This window comes from Spodoptera frugiperda, chromosome 8 (assembly GCF_023101765.2).
Source record: "Spodoptera frugiperda isolate SF20-4 chromosome 8, AGI-APGP_CSIRO_Sfru_2.0, whole genome shotgun sequence".
Lineage (NCBI taxonomy): Eukaryota > Metazoa > Arthropoda > Insecta > Lepidoptera > Noctuidae > Spodoptera > Spodoptera frugiperda.
In genome coordinates, this window is record NC_064219.1 from 10601022 (window position 1) to 10626214 (window position 25193).

General features: G+C 36.4%; 1 protein-coding gene across 1 annotated transcript in view; it reads left to right on the forward strand.

Annotated features, from left to right (window-relative positions):
• The first annotated feature begins 464 nt into the window (after positions 1–464).
• The window catches only part of LOC126910982 (homeobox protein homothorax-like), a 44154-nt gene continuing 19425 nt past the window's right edge, over positions 465–25193 (forward strand). Inside the window, exon 1 of the mRNA XM_050695670.1 lies at positions 465–671. Coding sequence (XP_050551627.1) covers positions 558–671 — 114 coding nt within the window. The 5' untranslated portion in view covers positions 465–557. The remainder of the gene's footprint in view (positions 672–25193) is intronic.

The following is a 25193-nucleotide window of genomic DNA, read 5'->3' on the forward strand; positions in this document are numbered from 1 at the left end:
TTATAGCTCTATGTTAATTTCTAAGTTAATTATAGCTATGAAAATTTATAAGGCCAACGCACAAAATTAATAATCAGCCCTCCGGGGTGCCTTTGGAGGTAGGAATGGTAAAAAATCGTGTTTCTTTTCCGTTTTACGATTCATTTTAGAGTTTTTACACGCGTGTGACAGTTGGTCGGTTCCAAATGTATTCCCTTTTTGTTGTTGTTTTTTACTTTTTAGTTTTGTATCCTGATATTAGTTTAAAGGTTAAGTTTAGGTGAGCGGAACGACGATGGTTTAGTGTCGCAGAAACTAATAAATTAGCCTGTATAAACGGTTGTAATAATGTTTTAACTAGTACTAGACTGAGTTTTATTACCTTCAGAAATATTGACTCAAGTCGTTAGGAAAATTTATACCCAGTACAGATAATGATTGATATTACGACAATTTCTAGCGACACTAGGCCCCATACAACTTGAGCAGCGAGCAGCTTGTAACGGTCCTCCTGTCCGCAGGTACACGAGCTGTGTGACAACTTCTGCCACCGCTACATCAGCTGCCTGAAGGGCAAGATGCCAATAGACCTGGTGATCGACGAGCGGGAGTCAACGCGCCCGCCCGACACCAACGGCGAGCCGCGCTCCGCCCCCGACAGCAGCCACGACGGAGCCTCCACCCCCGATGTCGTGAGTACCCCCTACACCAAGTCCCATCTGATTCAGAGGCGTGATCCCCAGCTTGCACCCAACTCTACCACGAGCTATCTCGTGCACCCCTGCTCTTAGTTTGGCCATTGCAAAAACGAAGTATAAAAAGGGGGTGCTCGCAAAATAGTTTTAAATTCCCGCCTCCCTCGTTGTAATGCTGCGTCCGCCGATATTGTGACCTGAGCACCAGTTCTTTCCGCTTCTCGATGGTGTCAGGCCAGGTCACAGTGTCGGCGGGCGCCGCACGCTCCCGGCCGCTCCGCCACCCTCGGGCTCGCGCCTGTCGGTCAAGGATCGGCCGCTAGTTTAAGTTCCTTTAGAACAAATCTTCGTTTTTGCAATTGGCCAACCTCTTAACACTGTACGATTCAATTAAAGTAAATAAAGCAAACATAAAAATGAACGAAAATTTCCAAATTATTTTCATATCAACGTTACAGTGAAGGGGTGAAATCGGGTGCGATTCAACACTATGACAAATGATAAAACGCCGTTTTGTATATTTTATTGATGGCGCGGACTCCCGCGCAGCACGTGTCGATTTGTTTCTACTTTAGAGTTACGCTGACTGGACACGCGCGCCTGTGTCCGTCTTACTATTATTTTGCACTGGAATTTATGTATACGATTGAAAAAAACATACGTATAACGTTGATTGTAATATGTGTATACTAATAACTACTTTTAAGTAAATAATACATTCAAGGTATGAGTTGGAGAGCCGTTGTTCTTGTCTTGAGGCAGTTACTACAATGCCATACAAATATTAGCATCGCGTTTCGGAGCTTAGATTTAAAACGTAATTAGATGTATTAAAAAACCTATTGGAAAACGAAGTATACGTAAAAATACAACTTTAACTTGCCTAAGTGAGATAATAAGGATTAATTAAGAGTTTTAAATTATTGTAATTGATTTAACGGTGGTAGTTGCTAGAGTGTTATTGTTTTTGGCTAGTAAATACAACAAGATACGTAAATAGTTGATATTTTACGTTTACTATGGGATAGCACGATTAACTACATCTTAGTTAGTGAAAAAAGGTAAAAAAAATACGTACACAGTATACGCTAGTTGTAAAGAATGTCCATGTGGTTTGCTCGACTTCTGTACATCTCATTGTAATCAGGCGTCTGCTTGTTACAAATGTACAGATAAGAGCAATTATCATGTTCGGATAATATATGTATGTGCGTTAATGGATAGAACTAGATGCTTATACAGAATAAATTAAATTTAATCGTGGCGTTCATTGTGTTGCCGATATTAAAACGTTAATGTGTACATTTATCCCCATTCTCCTCTCGATTTTAATATTAAAGTAAAAATAAATGATAAGTTTCGCTGTATTTTTATACAATGCGTGAAAATTTTACAGTTTTCTTTGTGTTTCAATGAAATATTTCCGAGGTTTGCTTTGGTTCTCGAGTCGAGAGCGGCAGGAGGACGCTGCCGCGTATTTGTTTAATATTTTAAGAAATATTTTGGGCGTTGAGACTGAATTGTTTTGTTTGTGTTATATGATTATTATTTTCCACATTTGTTAACATTGGAAGCCATACTTAACTAATGTAAGAGCGCGGCTTCGCCCGCACATGTTAACTTGGGGACGATTAATTCTATCTAAAACAATTATTAGTTATTTTTGTCTGTATATGAGTTCTTTTTAACATTTAAAATTTTTCTGTAGTTGTTTGTCTAAGTTAGGTTTTTAGAATACGATGCGATAGTACTCCGGTTTCGGGTGCTATATTTTTTTCTTAAAATCTAACTCTTAATGTATTAAATGCTATTTGGTGTACGTTTACATCTTGTATGTCAATGTGATTATAATTTTATAGTTTTATTTTCTGAACGGATTAAACAATAAAATGTTCTGTTTGAAATTAATGCGAGTTTGTTTTCATGACGGTTACCATTTCACGAGGATAAAAGATTTTTATACAATAATACTAAATTATGACGATAGGTTTATCTTCAGAAAGCCTAGATAGAGACTAATTCATATATTTTCTAAGTGTTTAAAAATTAATGGATAAAGAAATAGAAATAAAACACTTAAAAACATTCACACAAAGACACAGCTAATCCCAAAACACCACTTTGCACAAAAAAAGTACAAAAAAGGGGAAAAATATCCACTAAAAATCATCACGACCCACAAAATTCCCATAGAATAAAAAGAAAAAGAAAATATTCTGTGTGAAAATTCGCAACAATATCGCATTTTTATCATGTACCCGGTACTTCTTAAGCGAGTGAGATCCCCTGGTGTGGGAGGAAAGCTGGAAAATTGTTTCTTTACGACACCACCGCCTCTAATCTTGAAGGGGAAGCGGCCATTAAAAAAATACCCAAAAGTATTGACAATCTGATGTTTTATTACAAACCTCCTTTGATGTTTAAGGGTGTTAAAGTAAGAACAGCAGGACAATTTGCTTTTATTTTACGAGGTTTTAAAATAACAGATTTGGAAGTTGTTAAGGTGTAATTGGGTAGGGCTTTTGTAGATGTAGAAATAAGGGATGGTGAATTAACCACAGGTGAACATTGTGTTGTTGATAGTCAAATTGATGATAATAAAGCTACAGCTTAAGATTTTAAGTTCCAAAAACTTTTAAGACACTATAAGAGATGGGGAAGAAACATAAATACCTAAAGAAACTTGATCGCAAACTCATACCAATATGCTATAGTCAACTGAATTAATATCAGATTGGACAATAAAAAAGGCAAAGATCAATAAAGATAAAGATAAAGATGACGTCACACATCCTAAACATCATCACGAAGCCTTCCTTCCAGATGACTTGACACCAATTACAGCCAAAGAAATATGACCAGACGAACCAATCAGAGTAACGATCAACAAAATTAGTCGCAACTTGCTATTCATGACGGTTACCCAGATATAACAATAATTCGACACAGCAATATGGGTAACTCCCATGAATTATGTATAGGGTATAAGCAGAAATAATAAAATAGTGAGATAAGGGGGACAAAGCAGGGATTTTGGATGGAGACGATTCGTCACGGGTCCGTCACGGATTCACAGAGCTGGTATTTTTTGGTAAGGAACTTTGTATGCGATGGTGGACTTGCTAATCAATAGGAAAGAATATTCAGTGGCATTTAATCTGTTGGATAAAGATTATCTTTTTCACTACATTCGATTCCAAGTAATTTTGTTTCTTACTCTTGATAAAGGATTCTAATACTTAAGTGTCTTGCTCAATTGAATTCATTTTGCTATGACCAAGCTTCGATCTTTTAGGTACAAATTAGCATGTAATAAAAAAGCAATATCATGTGTTTCACATAAATCCCTAAGTTTATATACAGCATGTTAATCACTGTTTACTCCGAACATAAACCTGAGGACATTCCCAACAAACACCAATAAAATCGTTTCTATTAATAATTAATACCAGCGCCGGCCGTTTGTGATGCACATAGGCTGCGCAAGCGCATACTCATTAGTCTGACTGCTTTACAACATTATATATCAGCATCACTTTGCATGACATGGACGCTGTGTAAATAAAGCCAGGCTTTTTAATTAATGGAGACAGTCGCCTGTAGGGATTCATTCAGATTTATTTTGTATTTACTGGGAAGTGGGAACTGAGGGCTTAAATTAACTACGCAGAGATCAACGGTAAATCTCTCAAGTTATTAGCTAACATCACTCCGAGTACAGAGTCACAGAAATATCAGTGATTGATGCCCAGCAGGTCTCCAAGCTAGATGCAGTTTTGGCAACACCAACTAACATTATTACAAATGAGGATCCTGACATTGAGTCCAGTGTTATTTCAGCACACAAATGGTGCTGAAATCGTGCCCAATCGCCCGCGGACCCGGTTAACTAATTAACTGTAAAATGCATCCCGACCAAACTCACCTATAACTCGAATTTAAAGACTGAGCTGTCAATTTTGGCGCCAAAACAGCAAAAAGACGCCGCCTGCCGGTCGTAAACCGTCGCTTTCAAATCTGGAACGTGCTTTTATTGGCTAAGAGCTGACCAATCGCGTCGCGCGAGCAAATTTTACGGCCACCCATTGGTCGTCCGGCATTTTCTTATTTACGACTGTCCTAAGGATCGCTCGCAAAATTTCTATTAATAAATTAGTCGTAAACTGTTTCAAATTTATTATCATTGCGTTTTCAACGTAATTATTTCCTTTATAAGAATAACATTATTCCTTGTTTGCAACGAGAGACTTGACTTTTATAATTCTTCTTCAACTTCTTTAAAGTTTATCTGAAATAAATTTGCAGATCTCTTTTGTACTGAAAGGCGATGAATCTCATATGTTAACAGAAAATTTGATTTCTTTTCCATTTTTGGATCACAAACATTGTGTGGACTTGCCTTTAAATGTTTTGGAACAAAAATTATCAGTTCCTTAAATGGAAAAAAGTGGTTATGTTATTACTGTCTTGTGACAGAAATAAAACCCATAACCACACTCTAGACATAAACTTAGTCTTTGTTTACCCACCTATAGTACCCTGTACCTCATGCTACTTGACACCACTGGATGATCAATAGTTTCTCTAACTGTTTAATGTCTTTCTGGAGTCTTTACGTCCATGTAGTGTTTGCTCATAACCCTTACCATTGTAACCTGCTATCAACTAGTTTAAGTTTAACTTGTAGGCATCTATCATAGTTATACGAAACACAACTTTTTCCTCAAAATGTTTTTAACAAAATATTTCATCAATTCGTTCCGAATACTCAATTATTTCAATATATAATCAAAATATAGATTACAAAAGGGATCGTTTTAGGTATTTTTTTTGCAGTAATAAGTGTTCCCGCTGTGTTTTGATGTGGTTCGGTACATTTGATGGCCACGGGGCGTCGACGTCTTAATCTGTCTTTGAAAAATGTGCTCCACAGATGATGGAAGTATTTCGGATGAGTCTCACTGTCGCTGGAATATAAATCTGATTTTATCTGGAATTTTCCAATGATATTTTTTTCTGTTCTCTTAAGAGATGAAAGTTTTAAAACCGATGCGAAAGAAGACTAATTAAAAACAGCGCATTGTCTAAAAAAAGGTTTGAATACAAATCTTCATTACAATACAATACATAGGCAATTTCCCTGCAGTTTTTTCGTCCGTGCATATGATTACGAATAAATTATAACGTTTCACAACAAAAGAAACTTTACATTAAGGTCGTACATACATAAATAGCCATATATCGTGTATGTACAATCATCTCGACTTGTATGTAGGTACTTGTGTCACAGACGTTGTATGTAGGACTCATCAATTGCTCCGAAAAGGTTGGATGATGTCACTGCGCAGTGCCCACGCTTCCCCTGTAGGGCAAATCTTGCAGCCAAGCAGCCTCAATATACATTACTTTATGGCATATCATAAAATATTGGGCAAATTTAAAAATATAAATTACTGGGCGAGAATTGTGTACATTTTGAGTAGGTTTTCTGCGATAAGTGGCGATAAAGATGGAGAGAAATTGTTGTTGTATGTTCAGACTAGGAAGAATATAATATTATGATCTTGCTCAGATTTTAGGTTTTGATTAATGTACTTCAGCCTTAGTTGTATTAAGGACAGTGTAACATTTAAAGACTACACTATACCTATTAAAAAATAAGTTATATTTCCTTCACTAGTTATGCTACAATCAACAGTTTAATTTTAAAGAATAAAGCTCCTATCATTTCTTCAAAGACAAAATCAACACAATTTTCCGTTCAACAAAATTTAACAAGACTTTTTTACAATAGCACAACGGTATACCATGCGCGCAATGTTTGCGAACCGTCACAGCCAATCAGCGACCGTCACACGCAGACCAAACTCTCCACACCGTAAAACTCAAGTGCACGATAACTAAACACAAGAAATGCTCCGGATATGGTTCCTAAATATCCCCTGTACTTCCCCCCAACCTGACCATCACGCCGTGACTGAAGGGAGCTGGCAGAGACCCCGCTGCGCTATTTGTAACAAACCGCTTGGATTTCCGCCCTCATTCTTAGGGTGGGTTTTTGTGTATGTATGTTTCTGTGTTTGGATGAATGGGTTTTGTATGGTTGTGATGTGTTATGGATGGTAAATGGTTGGTCTTCTGTTGCTTTTGGTATACCAGTCACACATCCAATATGACCATTTTAATTTTCCCAACAATTTCTTTGATCTGAATATCACATAATTCGATCTTCACTCTACAGTCTTAGTTATATCTGCAATCTAGAATATTGAACCACTAGAATATTGAAGTCTGTGCAATTTAAATGCAGATCAAAATTATCGACGAACAAAAAATGCTCTGCTCTAGTTGAAACTAAAGCCTTCCAATATCTGATATTCTTACCTATGTACCATTGAGATACACTGATCAACCTCCAATTTTCAACTCTACCTTCATCGAAACAAAGTCTCATTTCCTTTGAAGAGAATTCATATTAGTATACCTTCATATGCGGCTGGTATAAATAAACCTATATGCCGATCTTATCACGGTATAATATTTATTGGCTAGATAAAAATACAGACGTTACAGACTGACAGATTAATCTTAGCATCTAGATTTTGTTGTGAGACTAAATGAATGTTAGTTGGTTAACGACAAAAACTGATGAATGGATTTTGATGAAAATGTTTTTGGCTTTGGGATAAGAGATAAACGATGTACGATATTATTTGTTGCTGGCTTTACATTGTTAAGATTTTGTCAAAAAATCTGTGACCATTACATATATGGCTTTGTAAATGAGAATTTTGGAATCAATACACTGCACATTTAATATAAACATAAGCGGAAATCAAAAGATAAGTAACAAAATGGTTTTATAAGACAGTATTTGTTAAAAGATTTCAATATTATCTTAAACTTTTACACCTACTGTTACTATAAATCTACTCTCACCACTTATCTTATCTGATCCAAATAAATCTGACTGGTGTATCTCTTTGCATCACCCTAAGGTTGACTGTTAGAGAATGGCAAATTGGCATTAAGTCCACCATTGTTTCAATATACAAAAATTGAAAATGAAATAAATAAATGAATGAAATACTATACTAAAATTATAGACGAAAACAGTCCACAAATCAAAAATATCACAGAGAAACTTCCCAAAAAAGAACTAGTTCACCATCGTATCGTAACCGAGATTTTTAACACAAAATGTATGATTTATAGTTATATAGATTGCGAGAAAAAGTGACACAAACGTCTTACTAATCACATTCACGAGATATGTGTGAGAACAGTGTGGGAATGTTCTAATCAATTTCATTTTGAATCCAATGTATCTACCGTTACCACTCAAATTGACTTCGTTCACATATATTTTATATTTTGTACTTTGGTATGAGAGTAGTTGAGTTTGTCTGTGTACCGACATTGCTCTCTAAAGGATAGTAATAACTTAAGTAATTTCTTACGTGGTTTATTATTTATTACAATTTGAAGACAATGTCAGCAGCATTTATCAGAAACCTTCAATGGCACGCCATAAGCTCTTCGCAACTAGCCCTTTTACATTACTTATCAGCCATTTAACATAATACAAAGTAAACCAATAAAATTAATAGTAATTAGTCTCCACGCTGTAGACCATGAAATTATAATCATTCTATCTATCAATGTTTCTATTGTCTCTCTTTATTTATTTCTATACGAGCGAATCCGCAAACCGCCAGTAGTTTCTCAGAAATATCCCACAGCCATAAAAGCCGACACAGTAACACCAGAAGTGGAAATAGCATTGGTGTAATCAAGAATTTCGAAATTTAAAAGTTCAATTATAGAACCGATCGGCTTCCGAACACATCCGAGCACATTTCCTAATTAGCGATTGGTCACGCGCTCGGCGGTCGCTCTTCGGCCGTCTTCGGGCAATTTGAATTCGGAACGGTTGCATACAATGTGATATACTAAAAAATCAGTTATAAACGTGGACAACTGGATTAGTTTTCATTAAAATGCATCGTTAGACTTAATTGTGAATGATCGTTTCGTGATTAAATGGCGGCCGGCTTCGGCTGCTCATCGATTACGAAGCCATTTTTAATTTGAAAATAATGAAAGACTTCTTCATACCTTTCTACCATGTTCTTGCTCCTGTTCAGCCCATTTCTTACTCACCTCTCCAAGACAACTCCGCACTAAGGTGAGATTAAGTATGTAGGAATGCAGTCAGTCAAAACCCAACCAGCTATGATATCCTTGTACAAAGTGAAGCAGACAGAGTTAGAACGGCTGCACAAAAAGGTATCATTACATCAAAGTCTCTATCAATGATAATGAGCAAAAAAAATATAAACAAAGTCAATCAAGATGTCGGGAAAGGAATTCTAAATCAAACGCTGTCCTGCACATAAATGGTCAACATCACTAAACAGAGTGATGTCGTCATATCAATTAAGATAATTATACCCCCTTAATAAGTGTCAATTCTTAACGAATGCGCGTACGTACGATTTTTATTCACACGTTTCTTAGTGCGGTATTGAATTTATTACCAGAAACACACGAATATCAACCGTATCTAACGGGCACACGGTCCACAATCAACGAAAGACTTGAAAATTTTACGACTATTTTTATTGACGGTTAGTCTCGACACTCATATGTAGCGATTTTAAACGAAGAACATCACACGAGTGGGACGTGTCAATCAAAATTGAACCCTATAAAATGTTGAATAAGGTCTTGTTTATGGGTGGTACGCGAATAAGTTCGGGGGCGCAGAGGCAGTTAATACGAAGCAAGTCGAAGATGAACGAAGTGGAAGCCATCAAATTTTAATTGTCCGTTAAAATAATAATCAATGAGGCGACTACCATTCGCAAATAGAACTAATAATGCGAGCATATCTGTAGTATATTGTAATAGACTTGGTGCAATAACTACTGAAATCTGTTTCAATGCCAGGACAAATGTGAACTATCGATAGCTTTACAGAAATCTAAGACGTACTTGTATTTTACTGTAAGTACTACTGGATTTTTTGGTGCAGTATTCTACTTACCATTCTTGTAAGATATAGCAGCAATGCAAGTAGTAGTACTGTCTGCTGTAATCCTTCTAGAAAAGCTAAGTTGTAGAATATCACATTTTCAACCCTCTCAATTAAAAATAGTACCAACATAACATATTACCCAGTAGGTACCCTCATTCCTATACTACCCGCAGTAGCTCCCGTCTCCATTTCAAATTGAGAATTGTTCGTAACAGCAATAACGTTTTATGATTGATGTGTTTAGCCATGGCTCTTATGGCATTAACCAGCGAAACGACGTAAAACGCTTGTTTCCAACCTTTTAATTACACTTAAAATACCATTGATGACTAATTAAGTAGTAATAAACGAAGGAATTTGTGGTTTATCAAAGCAGTAGCTTTATATAAAACCCTTGATATTCACAGACCGTAAAACTCGAGTGTTACAGCACAAGTTATGACAGCAGGTAACTTGGCATTAGATTAGACAGCAGATGCCAACTGTGCATATCAATTGCAAACAAATGACACGCACAATTGGCGTAACCAACTGAACATTGGCTTAAATCAGCAAATTCTCTTAAATTTTGGCAACATCATCGAAAAGAGGTCGGTAGCGCGGTCAGCCGTCAGACACAAAAAAGTCGTATATCAAAAAGATACTTTCATTCTAAAACTAGTTTCCGATGTGATTGATATTCGAACTAATCATAAAAAACAGCTAGTAAATTAGAAATGTATATTTAGAATCGTTATTTTCCCACATTTCGGCGTGAAATTGGACGAAGCGGTGGGGTTACCGCAAACACTTTGATTTTGGCAAAAGCTGCAACTTTTCTCACTTTGAAATAACTGTTATCCCCTGTTTGATAATCACATGAGGCGTTTTCTACGTCACGGGTGATTTTAGTCGTCATCTTCACGTTTTTACGTGTGTACTGACGCAGTTTTATCAGTTCTGGACGTACTAGCGGGGCTAGTAGACGTTACTGTTTATTTCAGTTCGTTATAAGCTGCCAGTTTCGTCTCAAGAATGTCCCCGCACGTGCCCATGCTATGATAATAATAAAATGTTGGCGCATTATTTATTTATAGTCCGTCTCGCGGCTGTCGCTCGTCCGTCTGTCTTGCTTGTACGCTTATGTTATTATATATAAAGTGTTGGCTGAGCGAGCGGAGACTAGCGTTTCTTTGTCTCGACTTCACTTTGAAATTAAAGAGAAATATTTCTTATTTGCTGCTTTCCACTTTGTCTCTCTTATCAAGAGTATCTTTGGTATCCTCATTTATGGCTGCGATTGCGCCATTATCATCAAATCTTCCCTCAACTTCATTGAGGTATCTTTCAGCGAGTATGACGTCACGGTCACAGTTATCCGCATACCACTCGAGATTCTTAAAACCGCACAAATCTCGCAGTGCGTACTGTAGCATAATATCATACCGGTATTGTTTTGCTCGGCAGAGATGGTCGCTATTTGCGGACGTCTTCCCCCTTCCCCCCGCGAGCCCCGGCCGCCGGTGCCGTCCCCCTCTACGGTACCGTCTGTACATGAGCTATATTTTATCCCTGGCTTGGGCCGCAACGTAAACTGTCAGAATCATTCCGATGAATCTGCAGGACGTTCAACTTTTAGTTTGAAATTTTAAGAGGATGGAATTTGTCTGGTTGTCTGTCTTTGGAGTTTGATTTTGGACTATTTTTACACTGATTGTTTACAGTAGATGAGTGCTGCATTTCTCATCGATAGCTGCTCTAGTGTGTGTTAGACGTCTAAAATTGAACTGATTCATAATAGTAGTTTTGTGCACCAAACTGCTGTAGCGTACCTGGTTTATATTTATTTCGCATAATTCACCACGTCAATCATAATACACCTTTTGACATCTGCCAAATTTTTGAAGACACAAAGTCATCGCGACAGAAAAACTAATCTGCTAACAAGACTCGAAAATATTATAAAGATCTTCCACTGATGCTTAACAAGACAAAATGGACGGCGAGCATTAATACATCAAGAGCAACCATCTGTATCCCTTGAACAATAGCAGAAACAATAAGATAATTTAATTAAACAAATGGTTCCGAAGACATGGGAGAATGTGCCGTGAAAATGTCATTAACAACACTAATAATTAGATATATATCATCGGAATCAGTGCGACGATGCATTGATAAAACGGCTGTATATATCTCAAACGTGCTTGAAATATGGCGGCCACGTCGCACCCGACAGCCAGTTGGCGCGTTCCAAAACTCCCGCTAATATGCGCATGATTGATTTTCGAAATAACTGCACAGGAACCTGGCGCTGCCGACGCTTTCGAGCAAATGACTGACTATTCTAATTATGAAAAAAGAACATGGAGTTTGTATAAAATGAGTTTCGAAATTAGAACACCCAATCCAAATATAAAGTGAGTTAAATATGAGGGTACATTGAGAAGTTCGTGAGCGCGTTTCAGATTCTTTATTTCGCCTCGTTATCTAAGTATGAAGTGGCTTGTTAAACTCGTAAGTGACGTCCGCTGTACAAACACTATAAATTATTGCTCAAATCACATCTGATGCGCATTTCCCTGTCGCCCACAAAAAGCTCATGTATCTCTCTCGATCTTCACGGAACGACAAATGTGTAACAAATAAATTATGAAATCAACGGCCACAGTTTTTATTCTCACGTGTTATGAACTATCCCTTTCTTGCCAGTTGATTTATCATATGTTCCGTCCCTCTCGCACGCAGGTTGTCACCGCCAGAACCGCAGTATATCATCAACTGTCGTCTAATGATGACGTGTCTATTTATCTGTTAGGATTTAGAACATTTCACACAAATTGCAATTTGAAGTATGACAGTTCAACGCACTTTTTATTGTTATGTTTAATTATTAATTATCGTCAACAGTATATCACGGAGTAACAAAATAACAAAATTAAATCGTCATAATTCTTTTAAAATGTCGTCCGGCGTCGAGAGCGGACGATAAAAACATGAAATATCAGTAAAGGAAGTAATATGTTTGGATTATTACAGAAACTTGTTCACTGAAGACTATCAATCTGAATATTACACAAGAAGTGAGGGCGAAAATCTAAAAAATGTCTTCGTATATTTCTGTGGTGATTGAAGCTGTCAGTTGTAAACGAGAGCGTTGCTAATTAAACATGATCAGGGTGGTCCACTCGAGCCGCTTATATATTGTTTCCTTTCCAAAGAGCTTCCTCTACTACACTCTGACATAACGTAGTGACATTCCCAATATCTCTTAGCCTATCTTGGTATTCCATGTGTCGCCATATCGCAAGCTCTAGCAACCTGTTCGACAGACACCTGTTGAATCAACTGTCTTGTTAGGAGAAAGCCACTAGTAATTCATTCGAAATTCTTCGTCCACTTAGCTCGCGATCTACACATGACGATATAAGTCATTTCACTTAGAATTTTCTCTTTAATCCGAGATATTTATTGCTGTGCAAAAAAGGCGGAGTGCATTTGGGAAATTTCAGGACAGTCGCCAAAATGTTTTCGAAAAACGTCCATGAGCAGCCATCTCCCAATTAATTAGCATGGCGGCTATAATTAGCGTCGCACGCGCAGTCGGTAGGTGTAGCTGTGACGTGTGACAGATGGGGACACTGCGCTGGCGCACTCACAGCGCTTCTTTGAACCGAGATGCTTGAGGAAACTTAGAGTTAATTAGATACGAAATTTATATCACAAGAATCTATCATGGGTGAGGGGCTTGTTAGTGGAGTTTTTGTAGCGGAGGTACCAGATGGTGTTTTAAATTAATGTAGAGATGAAAATAATTATAAAGATCTTCACGTCTTATTTCTGGAGAAGTTAAAGGTTAGCTAATGACATTGATTTCAATCTTTCTACAACAATCATACCACAGTAACTGTGTAACTCCCAGTTTTTGAAGTTCTATAACAAATTACAATAATAGTCATCACAACACACTAGAATACATTTTGCATACATAACAGTAACACTGCGGTTGATGACAGCCGAGATGAAGCTATAAAAATAATGACAGAAACAGTTCCAGACAAACAAACAGTAAAAACACCACAATTATCTGACACATGTGAGTGCCATAAAAATGTGATCCTCTTTAGAAAAACTATTAAAACTAAGATTCACTCCACGATACGGTATATCCAATATCTTCATTGACAAATTTATCCTGCCATCAATCAAAGCTACTGCTATCGAATTTCTATCTTATGTCCCTGATAATAGAAGTCTATTTAAGTCCTTTTCGGGTTCAGTAAAGGTAAATTGTAAATTTGTATTTTAATTATATGCTTGTCTCGTACGCGAAGCTGCGATTTAAACCTGTTTAGTGGCTATTGTTTGTCCGTTCGTCCCCAAATAAGTCAGTAACACGATTAGTGTGGATCTTTGAACCATGTTTTTTAATGCTATAATTAATTTTTTTTGCTAAGTCAGTGGTAGGTATTAGTGTCCTATGTATTATTTCCTCTATGTACTACTGATATTTATAAATTATGTTCGATCAGTAACTTGTAGAAAAAATTGTTTTGAATATTTGTGATCAATTAAATAATTACTTTGTCGGTAGATTTAATTGAAACGTGTGTAGTGATCACGATCGGAATTATATAAATACATTTAGAAAAGTACAACTGTTGCGCCAGACGTATGAGAATATGTAAAAAAATACCTCTTTGACACTTTCATTAGTGAAATATTCAAGAAACGACATGAGAATGGAAGCGAATGCGGTTCAAAGTAAAATTTATCCATTATGTATTTAGTATAGGTGAGGTGCGCGCACGCAGCATGTTGCGGTTAGGGCTGGCGTGAGGAGAAAATGTATGACGAGACACTTCAACAAATAAGTGAATTAAACAAACATTACAATTATAAAATTAACTGGACCAAATTAAGAAATCACTAAGAGGAAAACCAAAAAGACTATAGATTATTTTTTGTTCCAATTCACTAAAAACAAACAATAATTTTACTAAACCTATTTGACTTGCAAATCATCGTATAACTCTCAATAACCTAAAACCGAGATCAATAAACCTAAAGACGTCGGTGTCAACCCTACCTGTGCCCGAATGCTGCGCACGATTCGATCGAAATCTCGCGCGGAACAGACGCGGTGCGCATGCGCAACCTATCTGCTTAACTAAGCTGCACGTGGTAAATAAACTTAATCCGTACGGAACCACTCGTGTGAATTTTTAGGGTACCTCCGTGAGAAATGCTGAGGTCCACTTTATGTTCTTAGTAATAGTTGCTGAGGAATTTTTTGTAGCTGTTCAGGGAAATTGGGGTTTTCTAATAAACGGTGATTTGTATGATAAAGTACATGAGTAAAGGAGACTGTGATGATGAGCTGTTAATCATCAGGTAATTAATACTATAATATACTATAATAATAATATATACGAGTAATCTAAGTCGTCTTCATCGAGAATGCTTGTGTATGAACTGTTTCTTATTACTTCTTGTTTAATGAAAGTGTCTCCAAAGATTCCAAACGCATTAATATTAACAGATGCTATCATTTTGATATTACGAATACATAATGAGTATAGATCCATTATTATCTTTCAAAAATACTTTTGTAAATGCACTTAAAGAAACAATACTAAGTCTAACACAATGTCCATTTCCAAAGAACTCATTCACGACAAACTTAAATCATAAAATATATCTAGCAACATTATCTAAGCACTAAAAGATATTATCCTTGATACAGCACAGAAACGAGGCTGGATTAAGACGACGTACTTGTTGATTCAGACTAAGTTCAGCGAAGGAAATTGAATTCTGATGAAAAAAGTTCTATGGGTGAATTAGTATGGGAAAATTTACTCACAGGAGATAACAAAGACTCTACAGATGAAGAAATAGCCACAGTCTATGAAAGTGTAATCGAAAAATTCCCAAGCAAAGATTTCGAAAGTGAGTTCAAGACAAGAGATGGCTGATGGAATTTGGTAAGCTGGCAACTGTCAAATGACGTCATAATGGAACAGATAATCCATTTATTTGTACGTCAAGTAGCCGGACCACCGCAGCACGTCACGCCCACCCAATACCAATCTGATCTGATGATATCTCGGCGCGTGATTTTTTTTAATTCGACTACTTATGCCGCTATTCCGAAGGAATGCGATAACTTGGAGTTGCCAATTCAAATATATTCCTATTGACACTGACTACTTTATTGGTACATACATGCAAAGGAGGTCTCAGTTGTTGAATGTTAAAATTGTAAATTATTCCGGATTTTTGCTCGAACAGATTTATACTAAGTATCCCTAGTAAATATTGATGGCCGAGTTAACATACCGGATCGAACCTTGGGTTTCCCTAAACAGCAACACCTGATCTGTTAGGTGGGCATTATCCAGTTCATATTTAAATTGGCCGAGTCAGCCGCTGCAATTTCGAAGTGCACCTTTTCCAAGCTTGTTCCGAACCCAGCCAATGGCGTTGCCGCGACCACGCAACATACAGTTTTAAGGCGCCAAGCCTCAAGCGCGTAATTCAAAATGCAAATATTGTGCACTTATAATGTATTTTGTATTCAAGCGGCAACGGTGCAGCAGACCGGCCACGTCTCTCGTCAGTTTTACTGGAGAATCATGTAAAAATCGGCCATTTTTATTCTGTTCGCGCACACCTGATTGGCGGTTCCCATGAGGTTAATTTTCGCGGATTTCTTAAAAAGCGATATTTGTCTATGTTCGTGAGGTATTTACGTGCGGCGACGAGAGTGTCACCCCGAGTGGGGTTCGATATTCAAATCGATTTATTGTTTTCCTGTAATATTGGCAAGCGGCAGGTTGTGTGGCTTGCATCACGAGTGGATTTGTTGCATGTCTGAGTGTTCGTAAATCGCTGAACGGTTGCGGATGTGATTATGCATCGGTCTTCCTTTATAAATATTTGGATACGCAGATCTGCTGAAACATTGTAACAATCAAAATATTCAGAAGCAGTATAAATAATAATTTGTTTTGGAATGAACTCATCTGGAATCCCGCTCCAGTGTGAGATCGACCCAAACATTTGACGAGAACACTAGCTATTTTTAATTTACCAACGATAATTGATCACAACACTGGCTCGGCGAAGCGCGAAACCAAACATCTTGCGTTTGAAAAAAAATCTAACTACCTCGTTAGCGTGATACGTCATTTGACCGAGCCACAGAGTAGGGAAGTGCAGTAGGAACATCTAACCTTACAACGTAGTGTCAGATGATGGACGATACAGCTCTGTTCAGTGTTCGGTATGGGGATGTGCAGTCGCTGTGAGGAGTGGGTCTTCTGTGAACATATTGTGTGACTACTCTGTGTATACCAGACAGTGGTTCTGTAGGAGCTTCTATAAAAAGGTGCTTCGCCCCTCCTCGTCCCCCGGAGCCCCTCGCCGCCGTTCGTCTAATTTTAACCCGAAGACGAACCAGCACGTGTGCACTTAGTACTCGGCAACTTGAATAAAGTTTCCTTTAAGAGTCGAGTTTTTTTTGGAAGAAAATATTTTTGGTTTTAATTTGAAAGTTCTGAGATAATTGGAGACTTAATTAATTTTGGAGATGTGCTTCTGGTTTCTTCCGTGTTATTTCCTTTAGACTAATTGCTGTTTTAGTGTCTTCTAAAAATTGGAAATTCATTAAAGATTTTCTTTGCTAATCCTATTTATAGTCGACATTAGATTTGCTTTATTAATTATTATGTTATCGGCTTACTCACGTAACGTTTTGACGAGGAACTCGACTAGTTTCAAGCCATGCTAGAGGCTCATATTCATGAGCAGCATTACGTGAGTAAGCCGATAACATAATAATTAATTTAGTATGTCTCACGAAAGTTACAATAAAATCATTAGATTTGCTGTCACCGTCACTTGAAACCAGTCTTTAAGAAAACTGACTAATATTTGTTTTGAGAAGGTATCATAACAAAACAAACATTGCTAAGCCGAGCAGACAAAACGGGTCAGTTCCAACCGCGACACAAGTACCAGACCACCACAGTACCGAAGAGCCGTTATATAAAAAGATAAAATTTCACCAAAAAAGCTGCATCGATAAAAACAATCGACGAATTCATTCGGACACCGGACCGAAGGCCAACGCTGATATAAAATTAAAAAGTATAAGCGAACGAGTCGAGAGTTTATTAAATTTCAAATATTTACCGGTTGAAATTACAATTTCAAATTTTTCGGACTTGCCGCGACATAGTTGTGGGATCGGGTCATCTCTACGCAGACAGATGGGACGCTGGTCTCATTGTACAGTCGAATGATGTCTTTGAACTGATTATGTCGAATTATGGATCAGGGATTCGGTGGTGCATTTGTTTAGCATTAAATAGGAATTAACTAGATCAGTGGTCTGGATTCTATTTGTACGTTAGCAACAACGGATCTTCTTAGTACCAGAGATATCTGGTTTTATTCATTTACTTATTCAAGATCTTCTTTCCTTTTGATGAACAGGGTGTTAGAAACATTATCAATATTTCTAGCATTACTTGTAACTGGTAAAAACGTATTTCTTATCAGTTTCCTTCAATCTTCAACATCCACAACAACTACTGTTTGTAGATTTCTCTCAACGTTAAGATTAGAAGTATCGTCTTCAGCGTCTATTTTAAATTCATACATAGCATTGGACATCTCAGTTAAGTATGTAATATTGATATCTTCAAGAACTACTGTTTTAACTTTGCATACCGGTACAGTGAGTTCAAAGTCTTTCACTTTTATACATTCATTTTGTACATGTAGGGAATATTGTTCTCTCAAGTGATCATTGAATTTTTTAAAATGTCTGCATTTAAATGAATAATTTTAACATTCATGTCACCTTGTGTTTTAGTATAAAAATAAGGAAAATGCGTTTTATTGAGTTTTTGTTTTATTCCTTTTCTTTGCACTCATATTTTTGTGTTTGTAGTTTCATTAGTTATTCTGTGACTTTTTAAAATCTTCCGCAGAAATCAAGCTTTGGAATAAAAATAATTTCCTATATTCTAATTTCAACTTGATTAATGTGATCAAAATACGAACAGCTAACATAGCTGGTTAGATATGAACCTAAACTTTAAAGATTTTGGGTTCAAAATGATATCAGCAACAACTTATAGTAGCAATTTTTGTCATATTCTGTGACATTTATTAATAGGTAGATTAACAATATCTTTGGATGCTAATAAATCAACCAACTCCCATCGTACAGTCTCGAATTAATCCAAGAATAAACTATAGGATTTGACATCGACTGTACATAACCTGTGTTACTACTTTTAGTTTTGATTTGACGTAACTGGCTACTTTCTATTCGGGATACCGTTCAGCACGATTGTACAAGCGTGCACGTCAAGCTATACAGCCAATTTATCAGGGCCTCTCATTGTACGATCTTTCTGTACATTTGACGGGTCAGTTTATACTGGTTTTGTATAGTTCTATGTGCAGTCGTGTGCACATTGAAATGCTTCAAATGGTCACCATGTTATTGTGTTTAGATAAATTCTTCTCTATTCAGACAGATATAAAGATGATATTGGCTTAGCAAAGAAAGATGATGCTGTTGATGATAATAAGGATTTTTGTCATAACAGTTTTGGAATTTTTAATGCTGAAATTGTTATAGATAACAGTCTGTGATGTCTGATCATTAAACTCGTTTTCAAATACGTGGAATATTATAACATAACTGGTGAAAAATCCCAGGTATGAGGAGCAGATATGAATAAATTGAAAATCCATGAATAAAATGTTCCAAAGATACTAATAATACTAATGATATTTGTTTTTTTGGAACACCAAGATTCAAATCTGAAGATAAAACTAAAAGACTTCTAGAAACTAAATAAAACAAAACGAGATCAATGCAAGTCTCATTAAAATAAATTTTTTGCTCTTCGCAAAATATCGATAAGTACCTCACAGAATTCTGATAAGAATCTGGGACATGTATTAAATATTATTCTCGGAACTGTATTATATATTTTTTTAAATACACATACAGAGCTTAACGTTAAAATTTCATCTTTGTCTTAATGGCTTTCAAATCGCATTTACAAAAAACAATCTTTGAATTCATCTTGAAACACTCCAGCTAGAAATTATCGAAACATCTCAAGTCCAGGCTTAGGTAGATGGAATTGGAGACTTCAATGTTCAGCTTAAGGTTTAAATTAGTGTGATTGGGGATGTTTATTAAGACATTTTGGCTGTCCAAAAGTGAGAAATCTGTATAAAGATAAGCTGAGATTTTCAAAATACGGCGAGTGAAATTCGGATGCCGAATAGTTTTTGCTGTAGTCTCTCGAATAACGTGTTGCGTTTAATTATTTCGGGTGCTAATTAGCTCTTTGGGTACCGTAGTGATGTCAAATATCAAAATGTTGTTTGTTTCTTCTCTTTATTTTGCATTTCTGATATTCTTTTTTTTACTGTTTTTGAAAACTCATTTGGAAATGGTGTCTTGTTATTTGTTTGGTTTACTGCCGTTCGTACATTAACTTTCAAAAAATAATTATTCGTAATACTCTCGATCATATCAAGATTACACTTCTTTAAAATAATCCACAACTTTACCGTGATGTTACTGTTACTGCTTCAAAAGAAAAAACAAGCGACTCATCTCAATCATTCTCTTTTTCCAACTTTATTTAAAGATCTTTGAAACACAATACGGAACCAACTCCATCAAACCTGCAACACGCTTGTCACTTAGTTTTAACCAAAAACATCAGTAAGGAGTTAGGTGACATTTTATGGCTTGTTCCAAGCATCAGATGGAAGTAAAAAATCCAATTTTAACATGAGGACGAGACTCCAACATTCTCCAGTTTTAGGTGTCGTGAATAACTCAATGGACGTAATGTCGCTTCTGTTTTTACTCCATGTTTTATTAACAACATTCCTACCCAAGACAGTTTTAATGAATATTACGGTTTAAATGTGGATTTAGCTGATTAATCTCAACTTAACACAATGGCAAACTTAAAATTTATGAACACCACATCTAAGATATCTTTCGCTCAACCAGGAGATAAGGTCAATAAAATAAATCTAAACAAAACACGACCAAAGTCAGACACAAAAGCTAGTATAATAAACAACAAAGTTTTCGTATCAAAATTTATAACATTTTATTAAGAGTACGGTACTAGGCGGCCCGAACAGGCGAGGAGGTTTAATGAACGTATCGGTTACGGAGTCGAGTTACACTCGTTAGTGGGTGACGTCGTGGCTGCTACCCGTTCATTGTCTCCTGGTACTCTTACGGTGATGTTTTGTTTTAGTGGCTCGTATGCCATTTTGGCGAGACTTGGGGATGTTTTTAGGCTCTAGAATTAAAACAATGTGTGTGTTGTTCATGCTGCAGTTTGTTTCTTTCCAATTGGCAAGCGCTGTCTCCAAACCGCCCGGCCCGTAGTTGATTGAACGCTTACAAATGGCTGTCACGTCCACCAGTACAGTAACATAGCATAAATCGTTCGGCCATCCTTGATTGACGTTAGATTTAATTCTAACCGACAGCAATAGATCCCGTATAATCTACCCACACTCCCAAACAAAAACAAACAGAGTGTACACTCAAAACAGTTCCCTGCACGCGTCAACAAAGCGACGACTGAATAGAAGTTGCCTCTGACGCGGTGTTGACGAACCGTCAATTTGTCAGGCCACCAACACCCAGACAGTTTCGAGCTCTCCCAACCACCCGAAGAATGGGCACCGATGACGGCGCACGAGATATATTGGAGCCCCGACGTCCGACGATTAGGCCCCATGCCAACCCGAACACGCCCGATGATTCACGAACGGGTTGAACGAACGCACCCGAACGCGATTGTGTCAATTGTTTTTCTTAAACGGACGAACATTAATTTGTACATGCGGGTTTGAATTTCGAATGTCGCACATTCTATTTAAGGTTAACTGTTTTGGAGATAATGGTCGCTTTTCTAGTTGAGGTTAATTACTAAAATCTACAGTAAGTAGGTTAGTTTTTGCGTGATTAACGCGACACAAACGAGTTGGTTGTTGGCAACAGTGTCGTGGTATCGTCGTCGCCTCATTGGGCCGATGCGATGAACACTGAAAATTGATGACAATTCTTAGCAATGATGTGTGAATTTTATGAGCATTGCCTTGTCTTCAATCAACTTCGGGTAATTTGAGGAGAGATGTCCGTCTTAATGACCTGATGGACTCTAATAAACGTACAGCAGCCGGCGCCTTCGCAACGCATAAAAGACTAGCAGGTCGACTTACACCTATGTCTAGAACTTTATTTGCAACTGACAATAAGCATCACGAAGTAACAGAGAAAACGTTCGCATCTCAAATTAGATATAAATTGCGAAATATTGTAACTGGCAACACTTGGACCGCGTTGACATCGGGTGTGTCAATTATTTGGCAGAGCCGCGGCGCATTCTGGGCCATGACGACCAAGACCACTCTTTTGTCATCAATATGATAATCAAGGCATTTCTGACCCTACCACCTCGAATTTAGGGCTGAGTATTCAGTGTTACAACTTAATACTGAATGGATACTTGTTCGTTTTTTAGCTCGTTTCAAAATTAATGTTATTCTTAAATTAATATGTAGATTAGTTATGTTCGGTGGCGGATATTAATTAACGTGATTCCAAAACACTCCTTTTTCTTGTTAGGATGCTTTCTGATAAAAATATTTAAGCACACATCCTGCTTGGTAAGACAAGACAATCGATAAAAAATGACTATTAGAGATTGGAACAAAAAAAAGTCGGTAACTATTTATATCGATTAAAGTACAAATCGAATAGAATACTAATAACGAATCGGTATGACCATTTATCATTAATACGTTAATGAGATCGATGTTCGCGGATCGGTCGCTACAATTGGTTTTGAATCGATTCAACGTTTGAGAGAGACAATGGCCTCTGGGTGTCCGTATGATTTACGTCCGCTCGTTACGACCGCCGTAATGAGCTGCGCCCGCGCTGCTTAGTTTACATCTCTTCGATTATAAATAGTGATGACTAGATGCGGATATTATATATTTTCTATCGGATATTTTTTTAAACTATTGTAAGTCATTTTCTATGTTTAAAATAAGCTGTTTTATGTTTAAAAATTCTGTTATGATTATGTATACCTACTATTATTTGTTTAGCATTTAGTGCTATTTTTACTATCCTGTTATGCTAGAAATAATCACTATGAATTAAAATGTCTGTATTTGAAATGGCGTTTATTTGATCACACCCAAATATATTATAAAACAACACATCACAAAAAATCGACTAGCAAAAATATTTCACCCCTTCATTGAAACAATATCGATATAAAATATCCGAAATATCGGATAGTATCGGAACTATTCGGATATCGTGTCACATCACTAGAGTCGGCCATTTGTGTATTAACAATAGTGATGTTAATAATGATGGTGGAGAACGCTCTCTGATTGGATTTTGAATTTTATTTCCTTTTTCTTTTATTTAAATTTAAATCATTTAAAAATATTGTTTCAGGTAAGTAACGTTTTATGTTTTAGCTGAAAGCTGTGTTGGTAAGGCTGAAGGTATTGGTACTGCATGAGTTGTGTTACTACTGAATATGTCTAGTTTCAAACTAACTAGACACAATTTTTGGAAATTATTAAAATCCTTGAATTTTGTTCAAGCAGTTTAGAATCTATTGAGTTCGATTCCCGAAGTAACGGAAATGATTTCTCTACTAAACTAACTACAAATGCGAACTAGTCACGGATAATACGTAAAACCTACAGTTTTTATGTCTGGTAATATACCTAAAACCCTATCCTAAGTCTAAAAATACTATACTGAAAATCACATCAAAATCGGTTCAGCCTATTGCGAGATAATCGCACATAAACACACACACAAATATACACACAGGACAAACAGAGACGTTTTTGAAGTCGGTTAACAAACACATTTTTAATATGTTATTCTTTTCTTAAATCAACATGGATTAACCTGAATAAAGGAGATTTAGTTATAAACTCCAAAAGCATTAAATAAAGGGCATTCAAGAATGTAAAATATGTTGATTCTTAAGCTGGACCGACATCTTACATATTTATTGAATCACAAGTATTTATTTCCTCATAAAATAAAGCGGTTGCCTCAATAAAAGACATGTCCCAAGAAATAAGATTTTTGTAATCAAATAAAATAGAGATATAAAACATGAATTGCTTTAGATAGATGTAAATATAGATAGAGAGACGTCAAAATAATGGATTAGTGAGAAGAATGCTGATATATATGTTATCCTTTATTTTAATACATGTATAGATGCTGTAGAAGAAATGGACACTAAAAGTGTAAATGAATCTAAACTTCCAGATTTCATTAATCGATGTCATCGTGTTGTGACAGAAACTAAAGAAGGAAACGTTAACAATTAAATAGAATTCATTTAACAACAGTATAATTTATTAAAACTATCTCAATATATGAACTTAAAACAAAACGATGGCAATCTTAATATAAATATAGATAAAATACAGTTTCTAAAAACATTCCCAACGTCAGAACCGAATAGAAATACTTACACACACTTCCTTCAACATTATATCGATAAAATAAGAAATAGGAGAGAAGTCACGGCCATAACAGACTACAGTGAAAGAGTCCCACAGGGATCTATTCTCGGCCCCCTTCCTTGAATCTCGAAAATATTTTTTTCAACCATCTCTTAGCGTGGTATTAATAGAATGTTGCGTTCCTGTGTTTGATTTAGTTTTCGTTTACTATAAATAAGACGGATTTTTCACCAGAAACGAGGATTTGAATAATGTTATAGAAGATTATACTAATGCAAGAGAAAATTATTTGATTACGTATTTAGTTAAGAGTGTTGATGTTTCATGATCAATTTATGCGGTTGTAAAAAATTTAGATGCAATTCAGTAGTTGCTAGTGTTGAAAATATTATTAGTTCATAAAACTAAGACAATGGCTGATTCAGTTCATTTAAATATTATAGCTGGTCATTATTTGCATAACAAAGTGTTTGATAGTCGTTAAAAAGTAGAATATTGATTAAAGTTATCTTTGTAAACTAAGATAGCTGAGGTAATAACTATTCATCCATTGAGCACATTGAAAACAGCCATAATCTTAACAAGCATCTCTCTATAGTTTCACGCAAAAATTATAGGTTTCCAATAATAATAAATAATGAGAAAAGAGATAATGAATGAAATAACGTAATACGCCGTAAAAGCTTTTAATTCAACACTAAAAATCATAAATAAGATTTACAACGCAACGTCCATTTGCAATAAAAACAATCCCATTACCACCGCACATTATAATAACGAAAATTCATTAAGGTACCGACCATTAATTTCATTCCGCATCCGATGCAATGCCATTACTCTCATTCCTTACCAAAACAAACAAATCCTACAATTATTCTAACCCCACAAAGTCATCTATGTAACCCGGG